Source organism: Giraffa tippelskirchi, chromosome 13 (genome assembly GCF_054371585.1).
Source record: "Giraffa tippelskirchi isolate mGirTip1 chromosome 13, T2T-mGirTip1v1.2.pri, whole genome shotgun sequence".
Lineage (NCBI taxonomy): Eukaryota > Metazoa > Chordata > Mammalia > Artiodactyla > Giraffidae > Giraffa > Giraffa tippelskirchi.
In genome coordinates this window covers 22,736,520-22,764,377 of record NC_137287.1, presented here as the reverse complement: position 1 = coordinate 22,764,377, position 27,858 = coordinate 22,736,520, and the positions used below count along the sequence as shown (strand labels likewise).

The following is a 27,858-nucleotide window of genomic DNA, read 5'->3' as shown; positions in this document are numbered from 1 at the left end:
GATAATCTGTCTGCCCATGCAGGAGACACAAGAGACATGGATTCGATCCCTTGGTTAGGAAGATCCCCTGGAGTAGGAAATGGAAATCCACTCCAGTATTCTTGCCTGAAAAATTCTATGGGCAGAGGAGCCTGGTGGGCTACAGTCCATGGGGCTGCAAAGAGTTGGACATGACCAAGAATGAGCACAAATTATCCTTTTCTTTTGATAGCAACACCATGATGGGCTTCAGGGAACTCTCCCATCAGATACAGTCTTGGTGAGACTCCAGTCAAGCTGCTTCCATCACCCTTTGGGCCAGAGGTAGGCACAAGACTGAAGCTATAAAACAAGCTCTCTGTAGAATTTGGGTCTCGATTAGAGTAAGATGACTTGAAGCTCCACCTATTTCCTGAAGTCTCTTACTCAAGTAACCCTTAATTCTGTTAAATCTCCTTTCACTAAATCTCTAATCTACCCCTTCCTCTTTTGGTTCTCAGGGGGGTTTTATAAACCCAAGCCTTTATCATTCACATTTCACACAGAATAATGGGAAAGAATAGATAGTCCTCAGAAATTCTGGTAAGTCTCTGTAGGAAGGAGGGAAGAGCAATTTTCCCCTTTGTGTATAGGTCCTATGCTGGACACTGATGGATAACCTTCAAGATAGGAATAAGAAAAGGAAATAAAGTCTCCTTAAGTGAATTTCCCCCAAGCTGATTAGCTACCAAGTAGAAAGCTGTTATGAAATGAATTTGTCCCCCACAATTTTTAAAATATTTTATTGAAGTATGATATGACAGGGCTGTCTGTTGTCACCCTGTTTATTTAACCTATATACTGAGCATATCATGAGAAATGCCAGGCTGAATGAGAAATGCTGAGCTGGAATCAAGATAGGCAGAAGTATCAACAACCTCAGATATGTGGATGATACCACTTTAATGAAAGAAAGTGAAGAAGGACTAAAGAGCCTCTTGATGAGGGTGAAGGGGGAGAGTGAAAGAGCCAGCTTAAAACTAAATATTAAAAAAAACTAAGATCTGACCCCATTACTTCATGGGGAGTAAGTAGAAGGGAGTAATAGAAGAGGAAAACGTGAAAGTAGTGACAGATTTCCTCTTCTTGGGCTCTAAAATCACTGTGGATGGTGACCGTAGCCATGAAATCAGAACATGATTGCTTCTTGGCAGGAAGCTATGACAAACCTAGACAGGGTCTTGAAAAACAGAGATATTACTCTGCTGTCAAAGGTCTGTTGTCTTCCTGGTGGTCTAGTATGTTTGTGAGAGCTGGACCATGAAGAAGGCAGAGCACCAATGAATTGATGCCTTCAGACTTGGGTGCTGGAGAAGACTCCTAAGAGTCCCATGGACAGCAAGGAGATCAAACCAGTCAATCTTAAGGGAAATCAACCCTGAATACTCATTGGAAGGACTGATCCTGAAGCTGAAGCTCCAGTATTTTGATCACCTGATGTGAACAGCCAACTCATTGGAAAAGTCCCTGGTGCTGGGAAAGATTGAGGGCAGAAGGAGAAGAGGGCGCCAGAGGATGAGATGGTGGGAAGGCATCACAGATGCAATGGACATGAACTTGGGCAATCTTTGGGAGATGGTTAGGGACAGGGAGGTCTGGTGTGCTGCAGTCCATGGGGCTGCAAAGAGTCAAACACAACTGGGTAACTGAACAACAACAACATAATTCATTTACAATGTAGTGTTAATTTCTGCCATACAGCAAAGTGATTCAGTTATGTATATATACATACACATATATATATATTCTTTTTCATATTCTTTTCCATTGTCATTTATCACAGGATATTGAGTATAGTTCCCTGTGCTATACAGTAGGATCTTATTGTTTATCCATGCTATATACACTAGTTTTCACCTGCTAATCCCAAACTCCCAATCTTTCCCTTCCCACCACTTTCCCCCTTGACAACCACAAGTCTGTTCTCTATGTCTGTGAGTTTGCTTCCATTTTGTAGATACATTTATTTGTATCATATTTTATATTTCACATACAGGTAATATTGTATGGTATCTGTCTTTCTCTTTTTGACTTACTTTGCTTAGTATGATAATCTGTAGGTCCATCCATGTTCCTGCAAAAGACATTATTTCATTTTTTATGACTGAGTATTATATATCTCACATCTTCTTTATCCATTCCTTGGACATTTAGGTTGTTTTCATGTCTTGGCTATTGTAAACAGTGCTGCTATGAGCATTGTTTTTTGTTGTTGTTGCTTTGTTTTTGGTCATTAAATCATGTATGATTCTTTTGAAACTCCATGGACTGTGGCCCACCAGGCTCCTCTGTTCACAGGTATAGGATGCATGTATCTTTTCATTTTTAATTGATAATTTAATTTTTATTTTATATTGGAATATAATTGATTTGCACTATTGTGTTAGTTTCAGGTGTACAGCAAAGTGAGTCAGTTATACATAAACATATATTGTTTCTTTTTCAGTTTCTTTTCCTATATAGGTTATTATATAATATTGAATACAGTTCTTTGTACTATACAGTAGGTCTTTGTTGATTATCTAGTTTATATAGAGTAGTATGTGTATGTCAATCCCAAACTCCTAATTTATCTCACCCCCACAACTTTTCCCCTTTTGTAACCATAAATTTGTTTTCAAAGTCTGTGAGTCTCTTTCTCTTTTGTAAATAAGTTCATTTGTATCATTTTTTTAGATTCCACATATAAGTGATATCATATGATATTTGTCTTCTTTCTGATTTACTTTTACTTAGTATAATAATCTCTAGGTTCATCCATGTTGCTGCAAGTGGCATTATTTCATTCTTTTCAATGGCTGAGTAATATTCCATTGTATATATGTATCATATCTTCTTTATCCATTCCTCTGTTGATGATATTTAGGTTGCTTCCATATCTGGCTATTGTAAATAGTGCTGCAATGAACACTGAGGTGCATGTATCTTACTGAATTATGGTTTTCTCTGGATATATGCCAAGAAGAGTTATTGCTGGATCACATTTTCATCAGGGGTATTGGCCTGTAGCTTTCTTTTTTTGTGATATCTTTGTCTGGTTTTGGTATCAGGGTGATTGTGGCCTCATAGAGTGAGTTTGGAAGTGTTTCTTTCTCTGAAATTTTTTGAGTTTCAGAGGAATAGGTATTAACTGTTAATGTTTGATATAATTTGCATGTGAAGCTATCTGGTCATAAACTTTTGAGTGATGGAAGTTTTTAATCACCATTTCAATTTTAGTACTTGGTATCAGTCTTGTCATATGTTCTATTTCTTCCTGGTTCAGTCTTGGAAGATTGTACCTTTCTAAGAATTTCTCCATTTCTTCTAGGCTCTCCATTATATTGGCATATAGCTGCTTGTAGTAGTCTCTTATGATTCTTTGTATTTCTGTGGTGTCCATTGTAACTTCTCCTTTTCCACTTTTCCTTTTATTAATTTGAGTCCTCTTCATTTTTTTTTTTCCCCATGATGAATCTGGATAAGCACATATCAATTTTGTTCAACTTTTCAAAGAACTGCTTTTAGTTTCATTATTCTTTTATACCATTTTCTTCATCTCTATTTCATTTATTTCCACTCTGATCTTTATGATTTCTTTCCTTCTGCTAACTTTGATTTGTTTGTTCTTCTTTCTCTAGTTGCTTCAGGGCAGGGTTAGGTTGTTTATTTGAGATTTTTCTTGTTTCCTGAAACATAGTTATAGTGCTGTAACTGCCCTCTTATAACTGCTTTTCCAGTGTCCCATAGTTTTTGGTTTGTCATTTGTTTGTTTGTTATGTTTTCATTTTCCTCTAGATACTTTTTGATTTCCATTTTGTTTTCTTCACTGATCCATTGTCTGCTTAGTAGCATGTTGTTTAGCCTCCATGTGTTTGTGCTTTTTATATTTTTTCTTGTAGTTAATGTCTAATCTCATAGTGTTGTGACTGGAAAAGATGCTTGAAATGATTTCAATTTTCTTAAATTTACCAAGGTTTGCCTTGTGACCCAGCTTGTGATCTATCCTGAAGAGTGTTCCTTACACTTGAGAAGATTGTGTATTCTGCTGATTTCAGATTAAATGCTCTATAAATAGCAATTACATCCATCTGGTTTAATGTGTCATTTAAGGCCTGTGCTTGCTTATTGCTTTTCTGTCTGGATGATCTGTCCACCTATGTCAGGGAGGTGCTAAGTTACTCACTATTATTGTGTTACTGCCAATTTCCCCTTTTGAGTCTGTTAACATTTGCCTTATATATCAAGGTGCTCCTATGCTGGGTGCATAAACATTTGTAGTTGTTATATCTTCTTCTTGGATCAATTCCTTGATCTTCATGGAGAGTCCCTTATCTTTTGTGTGTCCATGAGTCACTTCAGTTGTGTCTGACTCTTTGTGCTTCAGTCGTGCCTGACTCTTTGTTCCTCTGTCCAAGGGATTCTACAGGCAAGAACACTGGAGTGGATCGCCATACTCTCCTCCAAGGAATCTTCCCGACCCAGGGATTGAACCTACGTCTCTTATGTCTCCTGCATTGGCAGGCAGGTTCTTTACCACTAGCACTACCTGGGAAACTCTTATCTCTTGTAACATCTTTATTTTAAAGTCTGTTTTGCCTGATAGGAGTATTGCTACTCCAGCTTTCATTTGATTTTCATTTGCACGGACTATCTTCTTCCATACACTCACTTTCAGCCTGTATGTGTCCCTATGTCTGAGGTGGTTCTCTTATAGACAGTATGTGTATGGATCTTGATTTGGTTTCCATTCAGCCAGTTTATATCTATTGGTTGAAGCATTTAATCCATTTACATCAAGTTGGTGGGCTAGAAGTATTTGGATCTCATCTCCTCCACAAAATACATACATAAATAATACATACATAAATACATACATAAATACATCAAAAATACATCTACAAATGGAACAATCCCCACAGAACCCCTCTAGAACACTGGCAGAAGACTTCAAATATCTGAAAAGGACAAGAAAGATCTCCATGTAACTGGGTAGGATGAAAGGGTAAAAAAGAGGAAGTGGGATGGGAACTGTGGCCTTGGAAGGGAGCTGAAAAAAGGAAAGGTTCCTGTACCCTGGGAAGCCCCCTCACTTGCAGGGAGATCTGGACAGAAAGTGAGCTTTAGAGGCTCAGAGAAGGGCACAGCAACTGGTTTGTGGCAGACAGAACAGAGAGAGACCTACATAAACATTTGTGTCAACACCCTGCTCATTGTAGCCTTAGACACATGTTGCTGGACTGTGTGAGGGCTGGGTGCTAAAACTTGGGGTTTAGAGGACAGTCCTGGAGAGAGGAGTGCTGTTGGCTGTGTGGAGATGCCTGAAGGCACTGGGATGTGCCATGGCTTCACCTGAGATAGTGTGGAGAAGGAAACCCAGGCCGCTACAGAGTTGAAGTGCCATTGTTGAGTGACACAAAAAGGGAGCGGTGGGGCTGCCTTGGCAGCCTTTTTCTCCACTTGCTACTCTCTGCCTCCAGGGGCTGTGGAAGAGCCCGCCCCAGCCACCACCTCGGTGGGTTCTCACAACCCAGCCACCATCTCAGCAGGCTTCTGTACCATAGCTGCCACCTCAGGGCATCCCACAGCCCACAGCTGCCTCAGGAGGCTCTGGGATCAGATGCCAGTGGGTTGCCCACAGGCAGTCAGGGCTAAAAAGCACAGCTGAGTCCCAGGGCCTTCATGGCTTGGGAAGCAAGGCTGAAATCTCTCCCCTTGGCTGCATAAGCTGCAGATTTACACCTCCACTGCTGGCTTTGTAAATTCAGTGCCTGCAGGACATCTGAGTGGACAACATGTGCTCACATGGCTGAGACAGCTCTGGCCTTAGCACCTGTGGACTTTGTGGGCACATGCATGTGGGGGCTGGACTGGGCCAGGGTCTAAGCTCTCTCCATTGTGCTCCTAGCAGGTCCAGGTGCACAACTTCTGCAGTTCTTGAACCTGACTTCAGTGAATCTGTGTTGGTGGCCTTGTAAAAACAATATCTGATAGATACCAGAGCTCATTGCCAGCATTTCCAAAGATGAGATGGGGCCAAGGGCAGTGCCAACCATGGTGTATTTTGTAAGCCTGCAAAATATGTGACAGATAACACAACAGAGCACTGTCCCTGGTTAACAGCTCTGACAGAGGAATACTCAGCAGCTCCTCTTCCAGTGGGAGCAGTGCAATTCCACCTACCTCACACTGCAGCTCAGAAATGGATCTGAAGGCTTCTACTCCAACAACTAGGGAACATACCTGGCCCATGACAGGGTAGTGCCAACCACATAGCAAAGAGGTGCCCCTGCTCAATGTCTAGTGCAGGCTCTGGTCACCAAAACACCAGTCACACCTCCTATCAAGGGGTAATGGCCACCATACACTGAGGAAAGAGGCAGGAGGCAGACACACTAAAAATAACTTTCACACCAAAAAATAAATCCATACAAATGACACAGGGACACTCCCCAGAAAAAAGCCCCTCCAAGACCACAGTATATAATTGTTTCTCCTAAACTCATGGAACAAGAGACATAACTAAAAGGAAGAAGCAGAGCAGCCACTCCCAGTGAAGAGATCCAGAGAATTTTCCTGAAAAAACAAATGATGTAATGGATCTCTTCAGTCTAATAGACACAAGTTCAAAAAAAGAGATAACGAAAATACTGAAGGAATTAGAAATGCTGATCACTATAAAAAGAAACTAGAAAGTGTAAAAGGAAAAATTAGGGAACTCATTCCCCAAGGTTAAAGCTAAGCTAAAGGCAATGATAGCAGAATGAATAATGCAGAAGAATGAATAAATGACATGGGAGATAGAATAACGGAAATCACCCAGTCAGAACAACAGACTGAAAAACCAAATGAAAAGAAATGAAAGCAAAATAGGAGACCTATGGGAGAATATAAAGTGTGCCAATCTACACACAATAGGGATCCCAGAAGGAAAAGAAAGTAAAAAGGAAATTGAAAATGTATTTGAAGAAATGATGGCTGATAACGTCTCAAATTCAACAGATATCCAGGTACAGGAAACACAGAAGCTTAATATACTTGAATAACAGGGTAACTGGAAATCAAAAACATACAATAGATTCATGAAAACCAAAAGAAAGAGAACATAAGCATAAGATAATACAAAAGAAAATTATCAAACCACAAAAGGGAAAACAGAAACGCAAAGGGATAAAGAAGAAATACAAAATCAACAGGAAAACAACATTTAAAATGGAAAATAAATACATATCTATCAATACCTTAAAAGCCAACGGACTAAATGCTCCAATCAAAAGACCCAGAATAGCAGATTGGATTAAAAAAACAAAGTATGCTGCCCATAAGAGACCCACTTTAGGCCATGGACACACATAGATTGAAAGTAAGGGGATGGAAAAAGATATTTCATACAAATGAAAATGACAAGAATTAAAATTGAAGCTCCCCTGCCCCACTCCAAAAAAGCCTAGATACCTCAGAATGTGATTGTATTTGGAACTAGGGTCTTTACAGAGATGATTAAGTTAAAATGAGGTCTTTAGGGTAGGCCCTAATACAATATGATTTGTATCCTTATGAGAAGAAGGAATTTGGGCGTAGACATATAGAGGGGAAGACAAGGTGAAGATATGGGGAAGATGACTTTTTACAACCAAGGACAGAGGCCTGGGACAAATCTTTCCATCATTGCCCTCAGAAGAAACCAATTCTTCCAACACTTTGATCTCAGATTTCTAGCTTCCAGAACTCTAAGAAAAAAATTCTGATGTTTAAGCCACCCAGTTTGAGATTCTATTTATGGCAGCCTTTGTTGTTTTTGCTAAGTTGTGTCTGACTCTTTGTGACCTCATGGACTGCAGCACGCCAGACCTCACTGTCCCTCCCTATCTCCTGGAGTTTGCTCAAACTCATGTCCATTGAGTTGGTGATGCTATCCAACCATCTTATCCTCTGCCACCTTCTTCTCCTTTTGCCTTCAATCTTTCCCAGCATCAGGGTCTTTTCCAATGACTTGACTCTTCACATCACGTGGCAGCCTTAGAGAACCAATATAAACTCTCAGATTGAAATACAACTCTGTGTGACTATAAGATATATATTCTTTTTACTATGTTGTAAGATATGTTGTTGTTGTTTAGTTGGTAAGTTGTGTACGACTCTTTTGTGATCCCATGGACTGTAGCCCACCATGCTCCTCTGTTGATGGAATTTCCAAGGCAAGAATATTGGAGTGGATTGCCATTTCCTTTTCCAGGGAATCTTCCCGACTCAGGGATCAAACCTGCGCCTCCTGCTTGGCAGGCGTTCTTCATCACTGAGCCACTTGGGTACAGGATGATGAAAACTCCAGATCCCAGTTGTTGTTCTTATTTTTGAAAAGAAAAATGCAGAGGAAAGAGAAAAAAATTTAAGAAAATGCAGAGTTTACTTTCTGACTTAAGAATCTATATTCTTAACCATTTCTGTACTCTGCCTTTATTTCAATACAATACTCGACATTCACATTTTCTTGTCTTCCCAGTCCAACTATCAGCTTTGAGAAATGGTTTTAATGATATTTGATAATCTGCTTTAAGAGTGCTATAACACACCTCCCCTGTGTCATAATCCTGCTATCTTGAAACAAAATGGCAGCTAATGTAGGTTTCCCAGTGATCAGTGTTTCTGAAGTTTTTATAGAACTTAAGCTTTGGGTGAGGAATCAGGTCATATGATTTATGTTGATTGAGCTTTTCAATTCTTAAAACCACAATTAATTAGGAAAGGGAAAAGGCATAAGATAAAAGGAAATTTGTCCAGCTAACAAAGTCAGTTAATCCAAGTATGAAATTTAAATTCATAGCCCCTGCTTAGACTATCTAATATTCACATTTTAAAGAATTCGTTTTTTGGAAACCTTTATAAAGCTCTCCACTGTTACAATGTATTGCCATCTGGAGTTTAGCATTTCTAAAATGTGCAGTTAAGGGATGCCAAGATATGCCTCATGCAGACCAGATGGTACAATAACAGCTCTGTCTGTTTTTCTGGCAAAAAAAAAAATAGGACTTTGAATGTCTTGAAACTTATGTGAATAAATTAAACCCCATCAATACTTCAGGGACATTACAATTTCAATACTCCATTTATCCACCTAAATATTTTCATAAATGCTTTCATTTGAAGAAGAAAAAGCAAAAAAGAAGACAATGGGTCTTTTGATTGCTTCATGCTTGTGTTTAACAATGTTTCAAAGGGAAACACCACCAATGATCTTCAGTGTGGGAAAGAAAGTTTCTCTGTACTTTGAGCTACCTATGAGTTTAAATGAAAAGCAGAGTTGCTGAAATCTCTTTTTAATAGAAAAAGTCCACATCAAATAGGTTGAACAGTTTTAGTACTGTGATGAAGAGAAAAAATACACATGTAAGTGACATTTCTTAATAATCCATGTGAAAAATGTCTCAACTGCAACAGATATATTTATCATAAACCCATTCAGCACATATAGTTGTGTGTTAATGATGCCTGGTTCCACCCTTGCCTGATTCATCTAAGTTTTCTGGGTAAAAACAGGGCTTTTGTAATCCCCTTTATTTTCATTTTCTTTCTGTTATTGCTTTTATTTTCAATAGAATTTATAATCAGATATTCATTAGATGAAATAATCTTGTTAAAAGTAAATTTTCTGCTTGGATCTCTTCATTTTCCTTACTACATAAAAACTGTGCTTCCCTACCAGACAAGGGAATTTCCTCTGTAATTAGATGTGAATAGCTTTGAAGAACAAACAATGTGTGCTTTTGAAAGCTAGATCCCTTGCGGTTCAGGGGGCAATCTCATTAACAAAAACATGGGTTGCACAAGCTGTTGAATTTCTTTCCCAAAGAGCAGTGAATGGTTTTTCAGAACAAAGAAGATTGTTTTCCACTTTGCTGGCATGGTTTTTCTTGCTGTGGACTGGCAGTATTAACTACCACTAGTCTTTGTCTCTTCTTTTCCTCTCCCTGAGTGAAGGATCATATACAACTCTCTTATATAGATAGATCAGAGTCCTGAATAAATCCTCCATCCAAAGGCTACTTGGCCAGGATTGCCTTCATGGTACATGGGACTCCTGTTCAAACCACTCAGCTATCAGATAGCTGCTATTAAACAAGAGAGGTCACAAAATTACAAACACAACAATGAAGACCTGAAAATGGCATTGCTCTGTGGGGAAAAGGAGACCCATTGGTGAGAGAATCTCTGCAAATGCTGTCCCTGGAAGCTCTTTAACCCTGTTTTCCTACGAGTCTTTGGCAAAAAGAAGTGGTATCTAGGCAGAAGGGCTCTCAGAATTACATTCTTAGGGATCCTGGTAATAGGTTGAGTTTCCGGAGTTTTAGAAAAACAAAGAAAGGAATAGAGCCCACTCCTCTGAACCTAAGCAGCAACCAGAGTGAGGCAGAAGTCACTTGCAGGATGTTTCACTAAAGTTATACTAATACTGCAGGAGTGTAGGGAGATGTACAGGGTTGGTTGCAACAGGAAGGTTGATCAGAGTCTTAACTAGCTAGTTAGTTAGAAGAATGATACAAGAAATGGTTATCACCACTTAAGTCTAATCCTCAAAATCTCTGTATGTATGGCAGGTCTTCTCTGACCTTCCTGGAGAATAGCAGCATACTGTAGGAACAGACTCAAATACTTGTTTTCATAAGAAAAATATAGTCAAAAGTCACAATTGCCACACACTTATCCAACCCTCCCATAAGGAATTGATGATAGGATCATGAACAATTTCCTCCAACTTTATCTACAAAGAAATAGAGACTCAAATAGACAGAGTAACTTGCGTTAGACCATATGGACTCTATCTAGCTCCAAGTTCAACCCTCTTTCTCAACCCCCTCTTTAAGGAATGAGGTAAGGAGGAGCTTCAAGTTCAGAAAGATTTATTTCTGCTTTCCGTCTCCCTCCCCATCCAATCTTCTCTAGGAAGTTTTCTTAGGGAAATGCCTAAGTGTGCCGAGGGAAGCCTATATATATAGGTGGTGGGCTCAGTGGTAAAGAATATGCTTGCTAATGCAGGAAAAATGAGTTATATCCCTGGGTCAGGAAGATGCCCTGGAGAAGGAAACGGCAACCCACACCAGTTTTCTTGCCTGAGAAATCCCACGGAAAGAGGGCCTGGCAGGCTATAATCCATGGAGTTGCAAAGAGTTGGACATGACTGAGCGACTAAACAACAACAACGAATATATATATGAGCGTGCATGCGTGTGTGTGTGTGTGTGTGTGTGTTTATCTCAGTTGCTTTACCATTTCATAGAAAGAGTTTAAGTCCAAGTCATAAGTACTGCTGGAGCTGAGAAACTCTTCTTTCTCCTCTTTGTCTTCCATTTGCAGTCCTTATTCCTCTCCTCTGTAATTGTTCTGGCTTCCTTTTCCTTTGCTTCCACCCTAATTATTATTATTCTCCTCTTCTCATCATTCTTATCATTATCATTACTATCACCGTCATGATGTTTATCTGTCAGCAGACTCCTTCTATGATTGGCACTTAGCATTCTATCACTTTCACTTTTCGCTTTCATGCATTGGAGAAGGAAATGGCAACCCACTCTAGTGTTCTTGCCTGGAGAATCCCGGGGATGGTGGAGCCTGGTGGGCTGCCGTCTGTGGGGTCGCACACAGTCAGACATGACTGAAGTGAATTAGCAGAATAGAATGCAATACTGTATAGTAGAACAAAGTATTCTATCAATCCATTTATCTTTGAGAAGCCCTTTCTCAGGTTACATATGATTTTCTATTTCAGAGTACATTAATGAATGCAATTGTGTCTAAATTTGAGTGGTTCAAGCAAAAATGATAGAGAAACAATGTTACCTTGTTCTGAAAGGGTCCACAGTCATGTTTGGATATTTCACTTTTTCTAGGGTAAAAAAAGATTCTTTTTTTTAAAAAACAAATAATTAATGTTGCCTTCCAGGTTTTGCTTCTACAGCTTCCACTGTTCTCATAGAAACCAAAAAAAAAAAAAAAAAGAAACAAATATTGACCTTTAGAGCTAACTGTGGTAAGCATTTGCAGATGAAAGCTTTTGCTTTTTCAGAGTGGGTTTTAATTTATCTTAGAATAAAGACTTGAACAAAAATAGATGATGAATAAACAGTTACAGACTTCAAATACATACCTTCCTCACATCAATACCATGAACTATTATCCAAGCATATTAGATATTTTGTAACAATGTGGGAAATATTTATAGTGCATTAAAGAGAGGAAAAAATACAATCCAAGATGATGACAATGATGCAAAAGTTATATCACAAAAACATACAAACAGTTAATCAGTTGTGTAAGGATGATGGGTTCTAATTTTATTGCAATGTCTTCAGAGAATATGATCTACATGAAACCTACTTGATGTTTGTTGAGGCCTGCATGAGTTCTGTTTTATATAACAGAATGTGATAAATATTCTCAGTGTGCTTTTAAAGAACATGCATTTTCTATTGAATACAGTGTTCTATATAGGCTTGTTAGATAAATCTTTTTAATTGTATTCAAATTTTTTATACCTTTCCTAATCTTTAGTCTGATTGATATATAATATTAAGGGAGTGTGTTAAAATCTCTTGCTATGATAGAAGATTTGTTCTTTCTCTTTAAATTCTATTAATATTTGTTTTTTCTATTTTGAGGCTATATTACTTGGTACATAGAAGTTTAGAACTATCGTATTTTCTTGATAAATTTTTCCTTTCATCACTCTCTCTTTATCCTTGGTAATTGTTTGGCTTAAACTACCTTTTTGTCTGATACAAATATAGCTATACCAATTTGTTGTTAGTATTTTCTTGATATAACTTTTCCTTTGTTGCTTTCACTTTTTTTGCAATTTTATATTTTAAGTGTGTCTATTACAAATAAGACATGGCTGAGTCTTCTAACTGGTGAATTTGGTCTGTTTACATTTACTTTGATTACAGATAAATTTGAACCATGTTTTGGTTTTATATTGTGCTCTTTATTTACACTAATTTTTCTGTTCTTTTCCTTCTTTCCATAAGGCAAAAGTTTAAGTTAATGATTTGAGATTTTTCTTCTTTTCTGTCAGTAACATAAGCAGTAAAAACTGCAAAGTTCCCCCAGTTCTGTTTTAATTGTGTTCTGTAAATTTTGAAATGTTTGTTTTCATTTTCATTAAGTTCAAACTATATCTGATAAAGGATTTTTATCTAGGACATATAAAGAACTCTTATAATTCAATAATAATAAGACAACCTAATAAACAAAATTTTTAAAGACAAAATGTAAGAATAGCTAATAAGCACTTAAAACATTATCAACATTGTTACTCATTAGGAAAAAAAAAATTTAAACAGCAGTGGTACCACTTCACATCCACTAACTTTAAATGGAAAGGAAAATAATAAAGGCTTCAAGGATATGAAAAAGTTTGAAGTCTCTGTTTTGCCAAAAGTTTTACTTTCATTTTAGATTTAAAGGATTTGTTAACATAAGAAACCACTCATTACACACAAATGAACAATTTGAATTTTTGTAGAAGATTATTTGACTTAACTTCAATATACAGTCATTAAAATAAAAGAAATAGAAACAATAGAGAGAATTAACAGCACATACATCACCAAATTGCAAAGACCAACATCCAGAATTAAACAGCACTGGGAAGTCCCTTGTAAACAGCAATGTGGAGTCCCAGTTAGGAAATGACCCTGGGCAGTGTGTCCACTCCACTGGTGAGACTTCACATTGCATTTTCAGGGGCTCCTGCTTATAATTCCAGGTTGCAAACTGATATCATCATCAGTTTGCATACTAAAATGCAGTTCCCGCTTTACTTTAATCTTTTTACAGTGCTATTTATCTTGTGAGTCAAAGGGTTTCTTTAGACCCCAAGTGGTTGGCCAGACCTCCAGGGGCTCCAGAATTCCAAGAGCCACTTACTTTCTTATCTAAAGGGCTGCCTGGCTTTCTGTGCTTGCAGGCAGGCATGGAGTCTGGGTAGTGTACAAGCAGGTCAGCAGCAAAGTCAGAAGCCTGCTCTCCTGCTTCTGAAGACTGAACAAGACTTTCTCCATTTCAATTTCCCTAACAGTCTCATACACTAAAGCCTTTGACTGTGTAGATCACAACAAACTGTGGGAAATTCTTCAAGAGATGGGACTACCAGACCACCTTACCTACCTCCTGAGAAATCTGCATGCAGGTCAAGAAGCAATAGTTGGAACTGAACATGGAAAAACAGACTGGTTTCAAATTGGGAAAGGAGTATGGCAAGGCTGTATATTGTCACCCTGCTTATTTAACTTATATGCAGAGTACATCATGCAAAATGCCAGGCTGGATGAAGCAAAGCTGGAATCAAGATTGCGGAGAGAAATATCAATAACCTCAGATACGCAGATGACACCACCCTTATGGCAGAAAGCGAAGAGGAACTAAACAGCCTCTTGATGAAGGTGAAAGAGGAGAGTTAAAAAGATGTCTTAAAACTCAACACTCAAAAAACGAGGATCATGGCATCCGGTCCCATCACTTCATGGCGAATAGATGGGGAAACAATGGAAACAGTGACAGACTTTATTTTCTTGGGCTCCGAAATCACTGCAGGTGGTGACTACAGCCATGAAATTAAAAGATACCTGCTCCTTGGAAGAAAAGTTATGACCAACCTCAACAGCATATTAAAAAGCAGAGACATACTTTGCAGACAAATGTCTGTACAGTCAAAGCTATTGTTTTTCCAGTAGTCATGTATGGATGTGAGAGTCGGACCATAAAGAAAGCTGAGTGCCGAAGAATTGATGCTTTTGAACTGTGGTGTTGGAGAAGACTCTTGAGAGTCCCTTGGACTGCAAGGAGATCAAACTAATCAATCCTGAATATTCATTGGAAGGACTGATGCTGAAGCTGTAGCTCTAATACTTTGGCCACCTGAGGTAATGAACTGAACTCATTGGAAAAGACCCTGATGCTAGGAAAGATTGAAGGCAGGAGGAGAAGGGAACGATGGAGGATGAGATGGTTGAATGGCATCACTGACTTCATGGACATGAGTTTGAGCAAGCTCCGGGAGTTGGTGATGGACAGGGAGGCCTGATGTGCTGCAGTCCATGGGGTCACAAAGAATCAGACATGACTGAGCAACTGAACTAAACAGTTTCATACATTGCTGATGGGAATGAAAATCTATATAGTCACTTTGGTAAACAGTTTGTCAATTTCTTAAAAAGTTAAATATAAATTGCCATATAATTGAGCAATTCCATTTGATGATTTATACCTTAGATATCTGAAAGTATATGTCCACACAAAAACTTGTATAGTCATGGTGGCAGTATTCATAAAAACAAAATGTGGGAACAATTCAAATGTCTATCAACTGTTGAAAGAATAAAGAAAATTTAGTGTATTAGTATAGTAGAATACTATTCAGAAATAAAAGGGAAGGAAATAATGTTACGTGCCGTAAAATGCATGCACCTCAAAAATTTATGTGAAGCTACAAAAGGCTGTACATTGTATGGTTCCATTTACATGCAATACCTACAAATAGCAAATCTGTAGAGACAGAAAACAGATTTGTGGTTTCCTGAGGCTGAGAGTGGGAAAGAGGAGTGATTACAACTTAGCATGAGGGATATTTGAGGGGTTACAAATATGTTATAAAACTGGATTATGGTTGTTACCAAACAGAAGTTGGGTCTGCTCACTGTCTGTGTGGCAAAGCCAATCTACTGATATTAGGTTGTGGTGGAGGAAAATGCAGCATTTATCACAGGGTGCCAGGCAAAAACTTTTACCTGAAAAACCCAAACTCACCAGTGGCTTTCAGGGAAGTGTTTTTAAAGACAATGTGAAGGAAAGGGTCACAGGGTATGTGACCAGCTCATCCACAGTTCTTGGTTGGTTGGTGGTGAAGTAACAGGGTGATATTTTGAAAACCTCAGTCCTCAACCTTCTGGTTCCAACTGGTTTGGAGTCTGGTTTGGAATCTATGTGTTGATGGTCAGCATGCAGTTAACTTTTTCCACCTGGTGAGGGGTTTAGTGTCTGCAAAATAGCTCAAGCATGTTGTTTAGGATATTGTCTATAAGCATTAAGGAGGAACTAAATGCGCTTGACTTTGTTTTATGGCTAAACAATTATTATTTTGTTTTGCTTGACTTTTTCTTTGTTTCTACCTTTTCTCATTTCTCTGATTAAATTTGCTCTTTAGAACTGGGGAAAGGCCTAGAAGGCTACAGTTTTTCTACAATCAAGAGGTAGTAGACTGGTAAGGAGGGGGTCTGTCTCTAAGAAGTTCCCACAGGGGCCTGCGCGGTTTCATGGTGACAATTGCACAACTCTAAATTTAGTAACAATCATTGAATTTTGCACTTAAAATGGATGAATTTCATAATATGTAAATTATACCTCAACATAGCACTTTAGAAAAATGGACCACTCCAATGAGCTAGCCTAGTTCTGAGTTGTTTTGAAATTATTTTCTTCATTCTGTGCTTTGATGACCAATATTATATTTAAAACTTGTTAAGAGACAAGAAAAACGTGCCTCTTTTAAGACATTCAAGATGAACACGGCAGTCCTCAATTTTCAATGTCATGGCCATTCCAGAGAGAAAAGGTCTAAGTTCAGTGCTATGACTTTTTCTGGCTGCTTTCCATGGAGGGAGGCTGAAGTGAGCTTTGCCCTGGGCTGACACTCTTCCTTGTCACTGATTAACCAGCTTGTAGGAAGGCTGCTTCACTGACATCCTGTTCCGCCTGGAGAGTGATATTTGGCAAAGCTTTGGAGAGCAGAAAAATGTCCACTCGCTATCACCAAGCTGCTAGTGATAGCTACCTGGAACTTCTGAAGGAGGCTACCAAGAGAGATCTGAATCTTTCTGATGAAGATGGCATGACTCCCACACTCCTGGCAGCCTACCATGGGAACTTGGAAGCCCTAGAAATAATCTGCAGCAGAGGGTAAGTTCAACCCAATGGTTTTGATTGGAAACTGTTTATGGGAGGATTTTGCAGACAGAAGCAAGAGGCAGGGAATTAGTGAAAATACTTTGCGCTCATTCTAGTCTGTGTAAAGATTGTCTTTTTAGAGGAAGCGAGAAAATTTCCCAGAGATATTCTCTTTCCACACTGAGAACTGGCACCATGGGGTGGCTGATCCCTTATGAGCCACACATACAGAAATCCTGATCTCGAAGTCACTATTATTTGCCTTGAGGGTAAGATATTTGAATTTTGTGGCTTTAAAACTCCTTTCCACGACATGTAAATGCTTGACTCTAAAAAAGATCAGCGATCTACCTGGTTTTAAGATGTCAGGCATAATTGGAACAAATGATATGTTTTTTATTTTTTCATTGGTGCCATTCAAATGCCACAGCCTTAAAAAAAAATACTCAATCCAAGTGCAAGCACATGATTCTTAGATGAAATTTCTGCTTTATAAGCTATAAAAGGGACCTTCAGCCTATCTTGTTTACCACTCTGGCTGTCAGATATATACATGTACATATACTCTCCCTCCAAATTCTAAAGCAGAAATTAGCTAGCTCCTGTCTTCTTGTTGATGGAGGGGCTAGTCACCATGGACAACTATAACTCCAAGAAGACTAAAGAAAGAAAAAATGAAAATGTGAGTAATGGAGGCAAGTGAATTTATACATATTAATATACAACATGTATTTATTAATACATATAATTTGCTCTGTGTCAGCCATTTTGCCAGATCAACAAGAGAAATATGCTTCTTCCCATCTTCAAATGGTGATTAGATTTGAGAGAGGAAATGTCATGAATGTGTTATCAAGGGGTAAAAGAGAGAACACTAAATAAATAACACAGGATCCCAATCTAGGTAGTGAGGGAAGGCTTTCTTGAGCATCTAAACTGTAGTTTGAACGATAAGGAGTTGGGCAGATGAAGGTGAAGAGTGTTTCTCCTGAGGAAAAGCACTGTATTCTAGGCGCTGAAGAGGTCAAGTATGGCTGGATATGGCTTGAGTGGGGAGAGGCCAAGTTGTAAGCGAGGAGACCAGACACAAGAGTCTTGTAGACTCTTAAGGAATTGAACTTTCTCCCCAAGGACATGGAAGGGTGCTGTCACGGGTTTATGCAGGGTAGCTTTTTGTTTACAAAATTTTCCTCAGGCAGTTGTATAGGAGTCAAAGAAAGTGTTCAGGGACTGTTTTAATGGTTGAGATGAGGGACGGACTGGATTAGAAAAGTGGTACTGGGAACAGAGAGATGTGAATGGACGGCAACGTGGATGCGGAATTGGTTATAATTGACTGAACGTTGAGTGGGTAGACGGAAGAGGAGGATCAGGTTTGAGCTTTGACAGCTTGCTGGATGTTGGCATCCTTTATTGAAGTGAGAGGCACTTTAAGGAGTTAGAAGAACCAAAGGTGGAGGAGTTCCTGAGTTGAAGACTAAATGAGGAAGTGAGTGGAGTGGATGTACTCCATTCCTTTGAACTCCCATTTTCCAGGATTTCCAGACATCACCCTCTACCCGGACCCTTTCAGTCAAGCTCTTTCAGATTGTAACACTGTATCGTCTTTCCTCTTCTTCCAAACTTTCTTCAACTTATCAAAGTATATCACCTCTGCAGAAAGTGCAAGATGTCAGTTACAATTTCACAACCAGTGCTGAAAACCCTTTCCCATTTTAAGGTCCAATTTAAATGAGAGGGCCTAGATGTTCTCCTATGCTCTCTCTCTCTCTTTGTAAGCCTGAAACATTTTCTTATACAAATTGTTCTACTGGTCTTTACTTAGGACAAAGTTAACATAAACTAAGCCCCCCAAATTAAACTATATATATGAACACAGATTATAAAGAATAAAATATCCTGTTATGTCATATATATAGTGTGTGTTTAAAATATATAGAGAACCTACAAATATATGCACAAATATGTTAAAATGTATATATTATATATAAATAATTATGCATGTGTATTTGTACATATACATGAAATAGTATACTAAGTAAAACACTTTTTGTGTGGTATGCATGTTTTTTTTTTATGACTCAATATATCATAAGCATTTTTTCCATGTCAGCATATATTCTTTTACAGTTTAATTTTCAGGAACTTCTTAGTATTCTAGTTAATGAATATAGTATATATTTCTTAGTCAATCTCTCTTTTGGACAAATAACTTGTTTCCCATAGTTTAAATAGTGCTGTGATAATTATCCTTATATGTAAATCTTTGCTCATGTTTTCCTCAGAACAAATTCTTCAAAGTGAAATTTCTGGATCAGTTGGCATGGATACCATTTAAAGACTTTTTTGGTGTCTATTGACAAATTGCTCTTCAGAAAATGAGCACCGATTTCTGTCAATATTGTAGGTTCAAAATGATATATCAATGCGCCTTTAATGTTCTTTGGTTACTGGCAGGGTTGAAAATTTTTTTATATTTTGAAGTCATTGTATTTCCACTTTTGTGAACTAAGTATTTATAACCTTGTCCTACTTATATAATGGAATCTTCAACATTTCTCATCGATTTTTTTAAAGTTAGAATATCAGCCTTTTGTCACTGTATTTCCAAATATTTTCACAATTCATAATTCACATTTTTGACATCAGATATTTAATATCAGTGAAAATATAAATTTAAATATGTATTTTATGTACTTAAGTCTATCAATTTTACCATGTAATTCAAACTTTGAGGTCATGCCTAAATATTGACAGATATTTTCTTTAGTACTTTAGTTTTTTTTTTTTAATAACTCATATTTTATTTCTTTGATTAAGATTTGAGATTGTGATCTAACTATGTCTTCTCCAAGTGGCTAGTCATTTGTCCCTAAGGATTTTGTTATATAATCAACTCTTTATGTATTTATTTGGCATGGTAATTTCTCTCAGTGTAATGTCAAAATCCAGCCCATTGTTTGGTATTTATTAAAAACTGATTATGAGCATCAACATTCTAACCCTGGTTAGTCCTTCCTTCTCAACTCTTGTCTTCTGGATCAGTTCTACTACATCCCAGATTTTTTTCCTTCTTTTCAGAAGAATTTAAGATCTGTTAAGTTGGGCTGGTATAAACTTATAAAAATGTCTTATAAGGGTTTTCACAGGTTACCACCCGTTATGATCATTGCATGTGTGTGCTGTTCACTCAGTTGTGTCTGACTTTTTGCGACCCCATAAGCTCCTGTGTCCATAGAATTCTCCAGGCAAGAATACTGGAGTGAGTTGCCATTTCCTTCTCCAGAGGATCTTCCCAACTTAGGGATCAAAACTGGGTCTCCTGCATTGCAGGCAGATTTTGATCATAACCAATCTTTAAGCACTTGTGTGAGAACAAAATTCCCATTACATTTAAGGGGACTAAAAAGTAAAACCAATAAAAAATTGAATTTAGATGTTAATCAATTATTGAGGTCTATTGCAGTCTGATGATTTTAGTGTCTTTCTGTCACTACCTGATTGAACTATGGATTATGTGGCAAGCAATAATATCCAAACTCTGGCTTTGTTAAAAACTGTTTTTCTTTCTTTTTTACTTTTAAAGATGGAAAGCAATAATTACATGTTTTACATTGGGAAGATGGCCTCAGTTATACAGAATTTAATTTTGCCTTTAAAACATGCATGGGTTTTTTAAAGTATTTTTGTTTCATTTTCTAAAATGAAAATAATTTTTTTCCTTTCTGATTCTCAAAAGTATACAAACTTCTTGTAACATTTCATGTCATATTGGAAAATATACTTAATAAAGCAAAAATCACATGAATTCTCACAGTCATTAACATTTGGGTATATATTCCTTCAGATGTCTCCTTTTAAGAACATACACTTAAATGTACTTATATTCAGTCTGAAAAAAGGAAATCACAGTATACAAACTCTTCTGGATTATTCTTCTAATTATTTAATAATACAGCACTGACTATCTGCACTAAAAAGGAGAGATCCATAACATTGTTTTCAGTGGCTATATGGTATCCTGCTTTATAGTTTCATTACAATTTATTTAATCAGTTATTTGTTCATGACATTTAATTTGAACCCAGTTTTTGTATAAGATGGAATGAGCATCCTTGATCATTCATCTTTGCACAAGTGTCTGATATTTCCTCAGGATAAATTCCTTAAAGCAGAATTGTTGATTCAAAGGAGCACTATGTTTTACAGTCTTTGGGCACATACTGTGCCAGGAAATTTGAACCACTCTACGCTTCCTCCAGCATTATTCATTTCTTCACACTCCTGCCAAAACTGAGTATTATTATTCTTTTTATTTGTTGCCTATCTGATAGGCAAATAGATGGTGGTATATTATTTTCAACTGCATTTATTTGATTACTAATGAGCCTAAATATTCCTTCTTATGTAGAAAAATAAGTGATTGTTTTTCTGAGAACAACTCCAGAAAAAATCAAATCAACTTCAAAAGGAGAAATTGAAATGGAACAGATGCTCAGAGTAATTTAATATAAGAAAACTGCCTATTTTGCAACAATAATAAAAATCTAGGTTTAAAAATTATTTCCAAAATGTACTAATCTACCAAAAAGCAAGGGCAAAATATGATTACTTAAAATCTTTTCATTGAGTTTCTCTTTTGGGAAAAAAAAGGATAGAAAAAAATCAAATAAAAATTTTATGAATTTAGACCACAGAAATAATATGTCATCAATACTGGATTCAGATCAACAAATGAGGGGGATGAGTTTTTGAATATCTGGACAGGCATGTATAATGGTTCTATCAAAAAATGTGAAGGACACCAGAGATTGAAAGACAAAGATTGAGTTAAGAAGAACCCCAAAATTGTCAATAGAAAAAATTTTAATTTAAGTAGTACATCAATTTGGAAAGTTGTCTATAAGTAGAATTTCTGCAAATGGAAATAGCTTAAATGTTCCAGGGCAACTCACGAATCAGCTAACTGACAGTTTCATCTTTAAATTTGGGATTTTGTGTTTCTTAAGAGAGGAACAATCTTTAAGGGTCACCTCAGGTTTTCTTCATGTTCTTCCTATTTTTGAAGGATCATTTAAGTTCCCTTGGGTGGGGGAAATTCTACTGTTTTATGACTTGAAGCATGTGGATTTAATCCAACCTCTTAATACTTGTAACATCCTCACCCAAACTCACTCCTCTCAATAATTTCGTTTTTAACTTACCCAATCTAATATCAGGCAAATTTAACCCATATGTTTATACTTGCAGTAATGTCTTAGATGTTTTACAACCTCTCTTTGAAGTCTTTTGAATGTGGTGTTTGGTTAAAATAAATAAAAAGTGAAACTTCATCTTTGAGGGTACTGTGGTTCCCTAAGATACACAACTGTTTAAGGTTGAAAGAAGTCTCCTTTGATCCAAGACAACTAAATCAGGCAGACTGACTAGACCCCTTTTGAAAAGGGTTGTGCAACAGAACCATGTTATTTAATACTTGCTTTCCTTAGATTCAATTTCAGTTTCTTTCCTTCCTCTTTGAACTTATTTCCCTTCCTCTATCTCTGGCCACACTGAATATATTCCTGGTGTCCCAAATATGTAACGTCACCTATATGTACATCTGCTTACACTCACTGTTCTCTCTCCTCAGAAGGAAGTTGCCAACTGTCACCTTCTGGCTGGATCTAGCCCACAAGCATGTTTAATTTGGACCTCACTGTAATTTTCTCTTAAATTTAAGCCAACATTTAAACATCAAAAAGCTTCACCTGAAATTCTGGATTTCTGGTTTTGTTTGGAAAATGGAAGCCCTGGCAATATTGTGTCTGCTTTTATTCAGGATAGCAATTAGCCACAGCTGAACAATGCCTGTTCTTTTAGATGGAGCTTGAATTTAACTATGACTTTGTTGGAAAAAAAAATAAATAAACGTGGCCCCATTAAGTTACTTACCTCCCATCTTGGCTTCTTTCGGTTGTGTTTGAGACATCTGCTAGGAGATATGGAAGATACCATACAAAGGACAAAAGACACAGATTTTGCCCTCTGAGACATATTATCTAAATGGGGCAGGGCGTATTTGACGAATTAAGATTGTAAGTGTTGAAAGGCCAGAAGAGTTATTGTAGTGTTGCAGGAATTTACCAGATGGGTACAAGAAAAAATATATCAAATTAAGTGTTTAGAGTCAAGGGAAGTGATAACAGGTAAAATTTATTGAGTATTCACTATGTACCAAGCACTTTTCTAATGCTTTATGTATGTTGACTTTCTTCACATTATAGTTCTATGAGTAGATAATATTATCCTCAGTTTATAGATGAGGACAATGAGTACTAGAAAAGTTGAACTTGAGGCCTCATTGCAGGTAAAATGTAAAGCTGAGGTGAGTTAACGTAAGACCATATTGTGTTGGAAACCATTAGACATGGAGGCAGGCTTGATCCAAAGTGTACTGCAGTGAACTGGTGGGCAAGTCAATTGAGTGCTTGGTCTTATTTACCCCTCTGAGAGTTGTTCTTCTCTTTCTTTTTAAAGAGAAAGATTGTGATTGGTGGTAGTGGTGGTGGAGGCAGTGAATGTGTAAGTGCTTTGAAACAAAAAAGCATGAAGCAACCAAAGTTTCCCATGGAGGAATTATAATACAAACCCGATTCCCTAAATTATAGGACACTGATTCGGTCACCTTAACTAGTGCAGGTCTTAACCTGCAATGAACTTAACCTGGGGATCTTGTTAAACTTCAGATTCTGATTTGGGAAGTCTGGGATGAGGTCCAAGATTCTGCATTTCCAACAAACCTGAAGGTAATATTACTGCTTCTGGTCTAGGGACCAAACTTTAAATAGCAAGGAACAGAAGGATCACAGTGCATTAACATGCCAGTTGCAAGGGCATGGACCTTTTCTCTTGTTTCACCTGCTGCTTACCAGGAATGTTAAGACACCTTCTCAGACTCTCTCTCCTGCCATCCCATGGGGCTAGCCTGGCCAAAGTTTGCAGAAATCCTGATTTTGGAGTCTGGACTAGGACAAGGGAAGGTGCCCTTTAGTACCTGTATTATCAGAGTTCTCAACAGGGGCTTGGGGTCAGAGCCATAGTTAACAGTAAGTTATTACTTTTCACTTATGCTTGTTTGTAACTTAAGGCCTCACAGGAGAAGGGTAAGGGGGTGGGGATTTAGCCTGGGGCAGGATTCTAGTAGACATTCATTCCACAAATCTTCTTTACCTGCCACGTACTCTTAATGCTATCTAATACTGCCCCCAATTCTACCTTAAACCATTGTAGTGTTAGTCGCTCAGTCATGTCCGACTCTGCAACCCCATGGACTATAGCCCACCAGGCTCCTCTGTCCATGGAATTCTCTAGGCAAGAATACTGGAGTGGGTAGCCATTCCCTTCTCCAGGGGATCTTCCCAACCTAAGGATCAAACCAGGGTCTCCTGCATTATAGGCAGATTCTTTTACATCTGAGCCATTAGGGAAGCCCAAACCCCTCATTATTATGTGAAAGTAAAGTGAGGAATCAATAGACCCTTTGTACAAATATTAGTTGTATTAGACACTGCTTCCTGCCTAACACCCATTCCTCTTTTCTTTCTTTCTGTTGGGAAACCAGTTTTGTTGTTATTTATACCCTTACCTATGACTCAGAGGAGAGTAACAGTTGTGTGCTGGAACTGTAACTTAGCAAGTGGGCTTGTTGCCCACTGTGCAATGGAAAGACCAAGGCAATGGTCTTTGCAGAGAGAAAAGGCTTCATTGAAGGGTGGAAAACAAGGAGACAAGAGGCACTGCTTTAGATTCATCTCCTTGATTGGCTTTTGAATGGGATATTTACTGTGGAAGTCAGGAAAAAGAGGGGGAGGCTGCTGAGAAACAAATGATGGAAAGTAAGTGTAAGTTTCAATGTAAGTTTCAAGAGTGAAGGTTGGACAGTCCTTCATGCCTCTTCATGGGTTATATGTGCAGTTTTAGAGGTGAAGGGGTCCAGTACGTAACAAGTAGTGGATTTTCAGCCTGTGATATCCAAAGTGCACTATCAGTCATTCAAGTCCCTCAGGGCATCTGTGTGATGCTCAAGCTCAGTGGGAGGGGCTGCTAGCAAGCTGTTTCCACATCTGTGGTTTCCCTGATACTCTGTGAAACAGGTTTGGTGTTCTTGATGTTATCATTTTTGTTTCCATCTTGTTTCTACCTTATGAACCTTGATCCTTTAAGGCACAGGGTATGGTTTCAGAACCAGCTCTATCTAACAAGCTGAGGAGAGATGATTGCTAAGTTTTCAGGAAGTCTGAATCAGATGAACAATTCATTATTAAAAATAAAATTATATAAACTTAAATTCAATAAATTATATTAAAAAGGTAATACTCAAAACTTATTCCTTTCTAATTATTTTACCACATTTTAATATTATCTTTGCTGTTAAGATTGTGCACATCTATTAAATATCTACGTGGTGGGAATAATTTATAATCAATTGCTGCTATGCCTGTCTTCCAAATTCTGTGTCCAGTAAGGTCATGTTAGTGCTTAAAATGTGTTGTGGTGGTGTATTTACACCACAGAAATTGGCATATGCTATATAAATCAGTGTTTGATTCTCTTCCCTTAATGAAATGGTTGTTAACATTTACCAGCATAGCATGGGGTAATCCTATCCAGGGGAAAAATCTAATTGATCTCAGATAAAGAAGGTAGCTCTATTTCCTTTCTCCTAGGTATGTGATCCGATTCTGGGCAATGAGACGTGAAATTTACACATTTTGGGAGTTTCTTAGAAAGTTTTTTTGCTTCTAAAAACGAGATACAGGGTAGATATGGACTGTTTCTGGCCATGTGATGCCTAAATGTGACACATCTGGACTTTTGAAGTTATCTTGTAACAATGTCAAGGCAAGATTAACTTGCACTATGTCCTTTATTTTAATTTTTTATTTCTTAGACCTCATCTTCAGAGAAAAAATTAGTATGTATTTTTTATATTTTCTCTTCTAGAGGGGATCCTAATAGATGTGACATCTGGGGAAATACTCCTTTGCATTATGCAGCCTCCAATGGTCATGCCCACTGTGTCTCATTTCTGATCAACTTTGGTGCCAACATCTTTGCTCTGGACAATGACTTACAGTCTCCACTGGATGCTGCTGCCAGCAGAGAGCAGAATGAATGTGTCGCTCTTCTGGATAAGGCTGCCACTGCCCAGAACATCATGAACCCCAAGAAAGTCACCAGGCAGAAGGAGCAGGCTCAGAAAAATGTCAAGAAGCAGATCAAAGAGTGTGAGAGGCTCCAGGAGAAGCACCAAAATAAGATGGCCCGCACATACAGCAAGGAGGAATCTGGGACTCTTCCTTCTTCCAAGGGAACTTTCTCTAGGTCACCCCTTTCAAATGCTTCTGCTTCTAACACATTTGGGTCACTGTCTAAGGGTATTAAAGATACCTTCAAGCTTAAGTTCAAGAAGAACAAAGATACTGCAGAGCAGTTAGGGAATGAGAGCAGAAGTGGACAGAAGAATGTGATGGAAGTGTTCAGAGAAGATGAGGAAGATGAACTCTCAGGGGACTTCATAGAGAAGCTCCAGTTCTCTGCAAAGGGGGACAGCTGTATGCAACAAGAATCCATTCTCAACCGTCCAGGTCTAGGAAATGTTGTTTTTGGAAGGAATAGAATATTCAGCCCTGAAGACATCTCAGACAGCAGGAGGGAGCTGGGGTTTACAATGCCCAGTGAATTGCTTCAGAGACAAGGAGAAGCTGAGGCTGATGAAGAGGGAGAGGAAAACAACCATGAAGATGATCTGCCTTGGGATGAAGATGAAGTGGAATGGGAGGAAGATGTGGTTGATGCTACTCCCCTGGAAGTGTTCTTGCAGTCTCACTACTTGGAAGAATTCCTTCCTATTTTCATGAGAGAGCAGATTGATCTGGAAGCTCTGCTGCTTTGCTCTGATGAGGACCTTCAGAGCATACAAATGCAGCTGGGTCCCAGGAAGAAAGTTCTTAATGCCATAAATAGAAGGAAGCAGGTGCTAGAACAGCCTGGACAGTTGGTTGACACCAACCTCTGATGGAGTGTTGGGTCAACGGGGTGAGTCTAGAGAGGTGGGGGTGATGCTGTGCCCCACTGGAGATATTCCAGGCAATACCTACTCTGTACCCAATACCAGACTACTGGGTTTCTAGAGTTTTGGAGGTGTCCACCTAAGAAGCCCAAATTCTACTCTGAGAAATACTCTGTACCTAAATTCATATAAACCACTTGTGAGAAACTCAAGGAGGTAAGAAATGGGAATAAGGAAATGACATTTCTCTTCAATTATCTTTTTGATATTTTTGAATATAGAAAGGATTAAATGGATGACAGAGAACAGAAAAGACTTTATTTCCTAACTCTGAACTTAAAATTATAGTCTCCTATCACACTAGCTGCTGCCTAATTTCTGATCCTTAGCTCCATGACTTTACCTGTTGATGGAAACTAAAATTCCTCCATTGGCCTGTGGCTTGATGCCTAACCTGAATGTGTCTAACCCTAATCAGTAGTTGTTTACATGTTTACAAGTAATAGAAATGGGTCTGTAACATTCCTACTTGGGAACAGAGACAGAACAGCAGGCAGAGAGAGAGATGAAATAGAATGCACGGTACCTGTATGGACTAAATTTTGTCCTTCCAAAACTTATACGCTTAATTTCTGATCTTGAGGGTAGGGATTCTAGCTCCAGTCATCCTGTGAACAGGCAGACACACTGGTGATGTGCTTGCATCGCCACGCGAAGAGAAAGAATAGGCCATGTGAAGATAAAGCAAGGAGGCAGTTATCTGAAAGCCGCAGAAGGAAGCCTCAGGAGAAACCCAACTTTTTATTGCTTTTATCTTGGATTTCCAGCCTCCAGAGCTATAAGAAAATAAAGTTCTGTTGTTTAAGCCA

At 38.2% G+C, this 27,858-nt stretch overlaps 1 protein-coding gene across 1 annotated transcript; it reads left to right on the top strand.

Moving 5' to 3' along the window:
* Positions 1-211: 211 nt before the first annotated feature.
* On the top strand, positions 212-27,858 carry ANKS4B (ankyrin repeat and sterile alpha motif domain containing 4B). The gene is made up of 4 exons (XM_081554608.1): positions 212-303; positions 16,196-16,252; positions 16,707-16,947; positions 25,921-27,858. Exons 3-4 carry the CDS (start codon positions 16,784-16,786, stop codon positions 26,993-26,995), a joined length of 1,239 nt encoding a protein of 412 aa, XP_081410734.1. The 5' UTR covers positions 212-303; positions 16,196-16,252; positions 16,707-16,783; the 3' UTR covers positions 26,996-27,858.

Coding starts and splice junctions, on each gene's coding strand:
- ANKS4B (XM_081554608.1), top strand. CDS start 16,784: ATGTCCACTCGCTATCACCAAGCTGCTAGTGATAGCTACCTGGAACTT. Junction 16,948..25,920: donor GAAATAATCTGCAGCAGAGG/GTAAGTTCAACC, acceptor TTTCTCTTCTAG/AGGGGATCCTAATAGATGTG.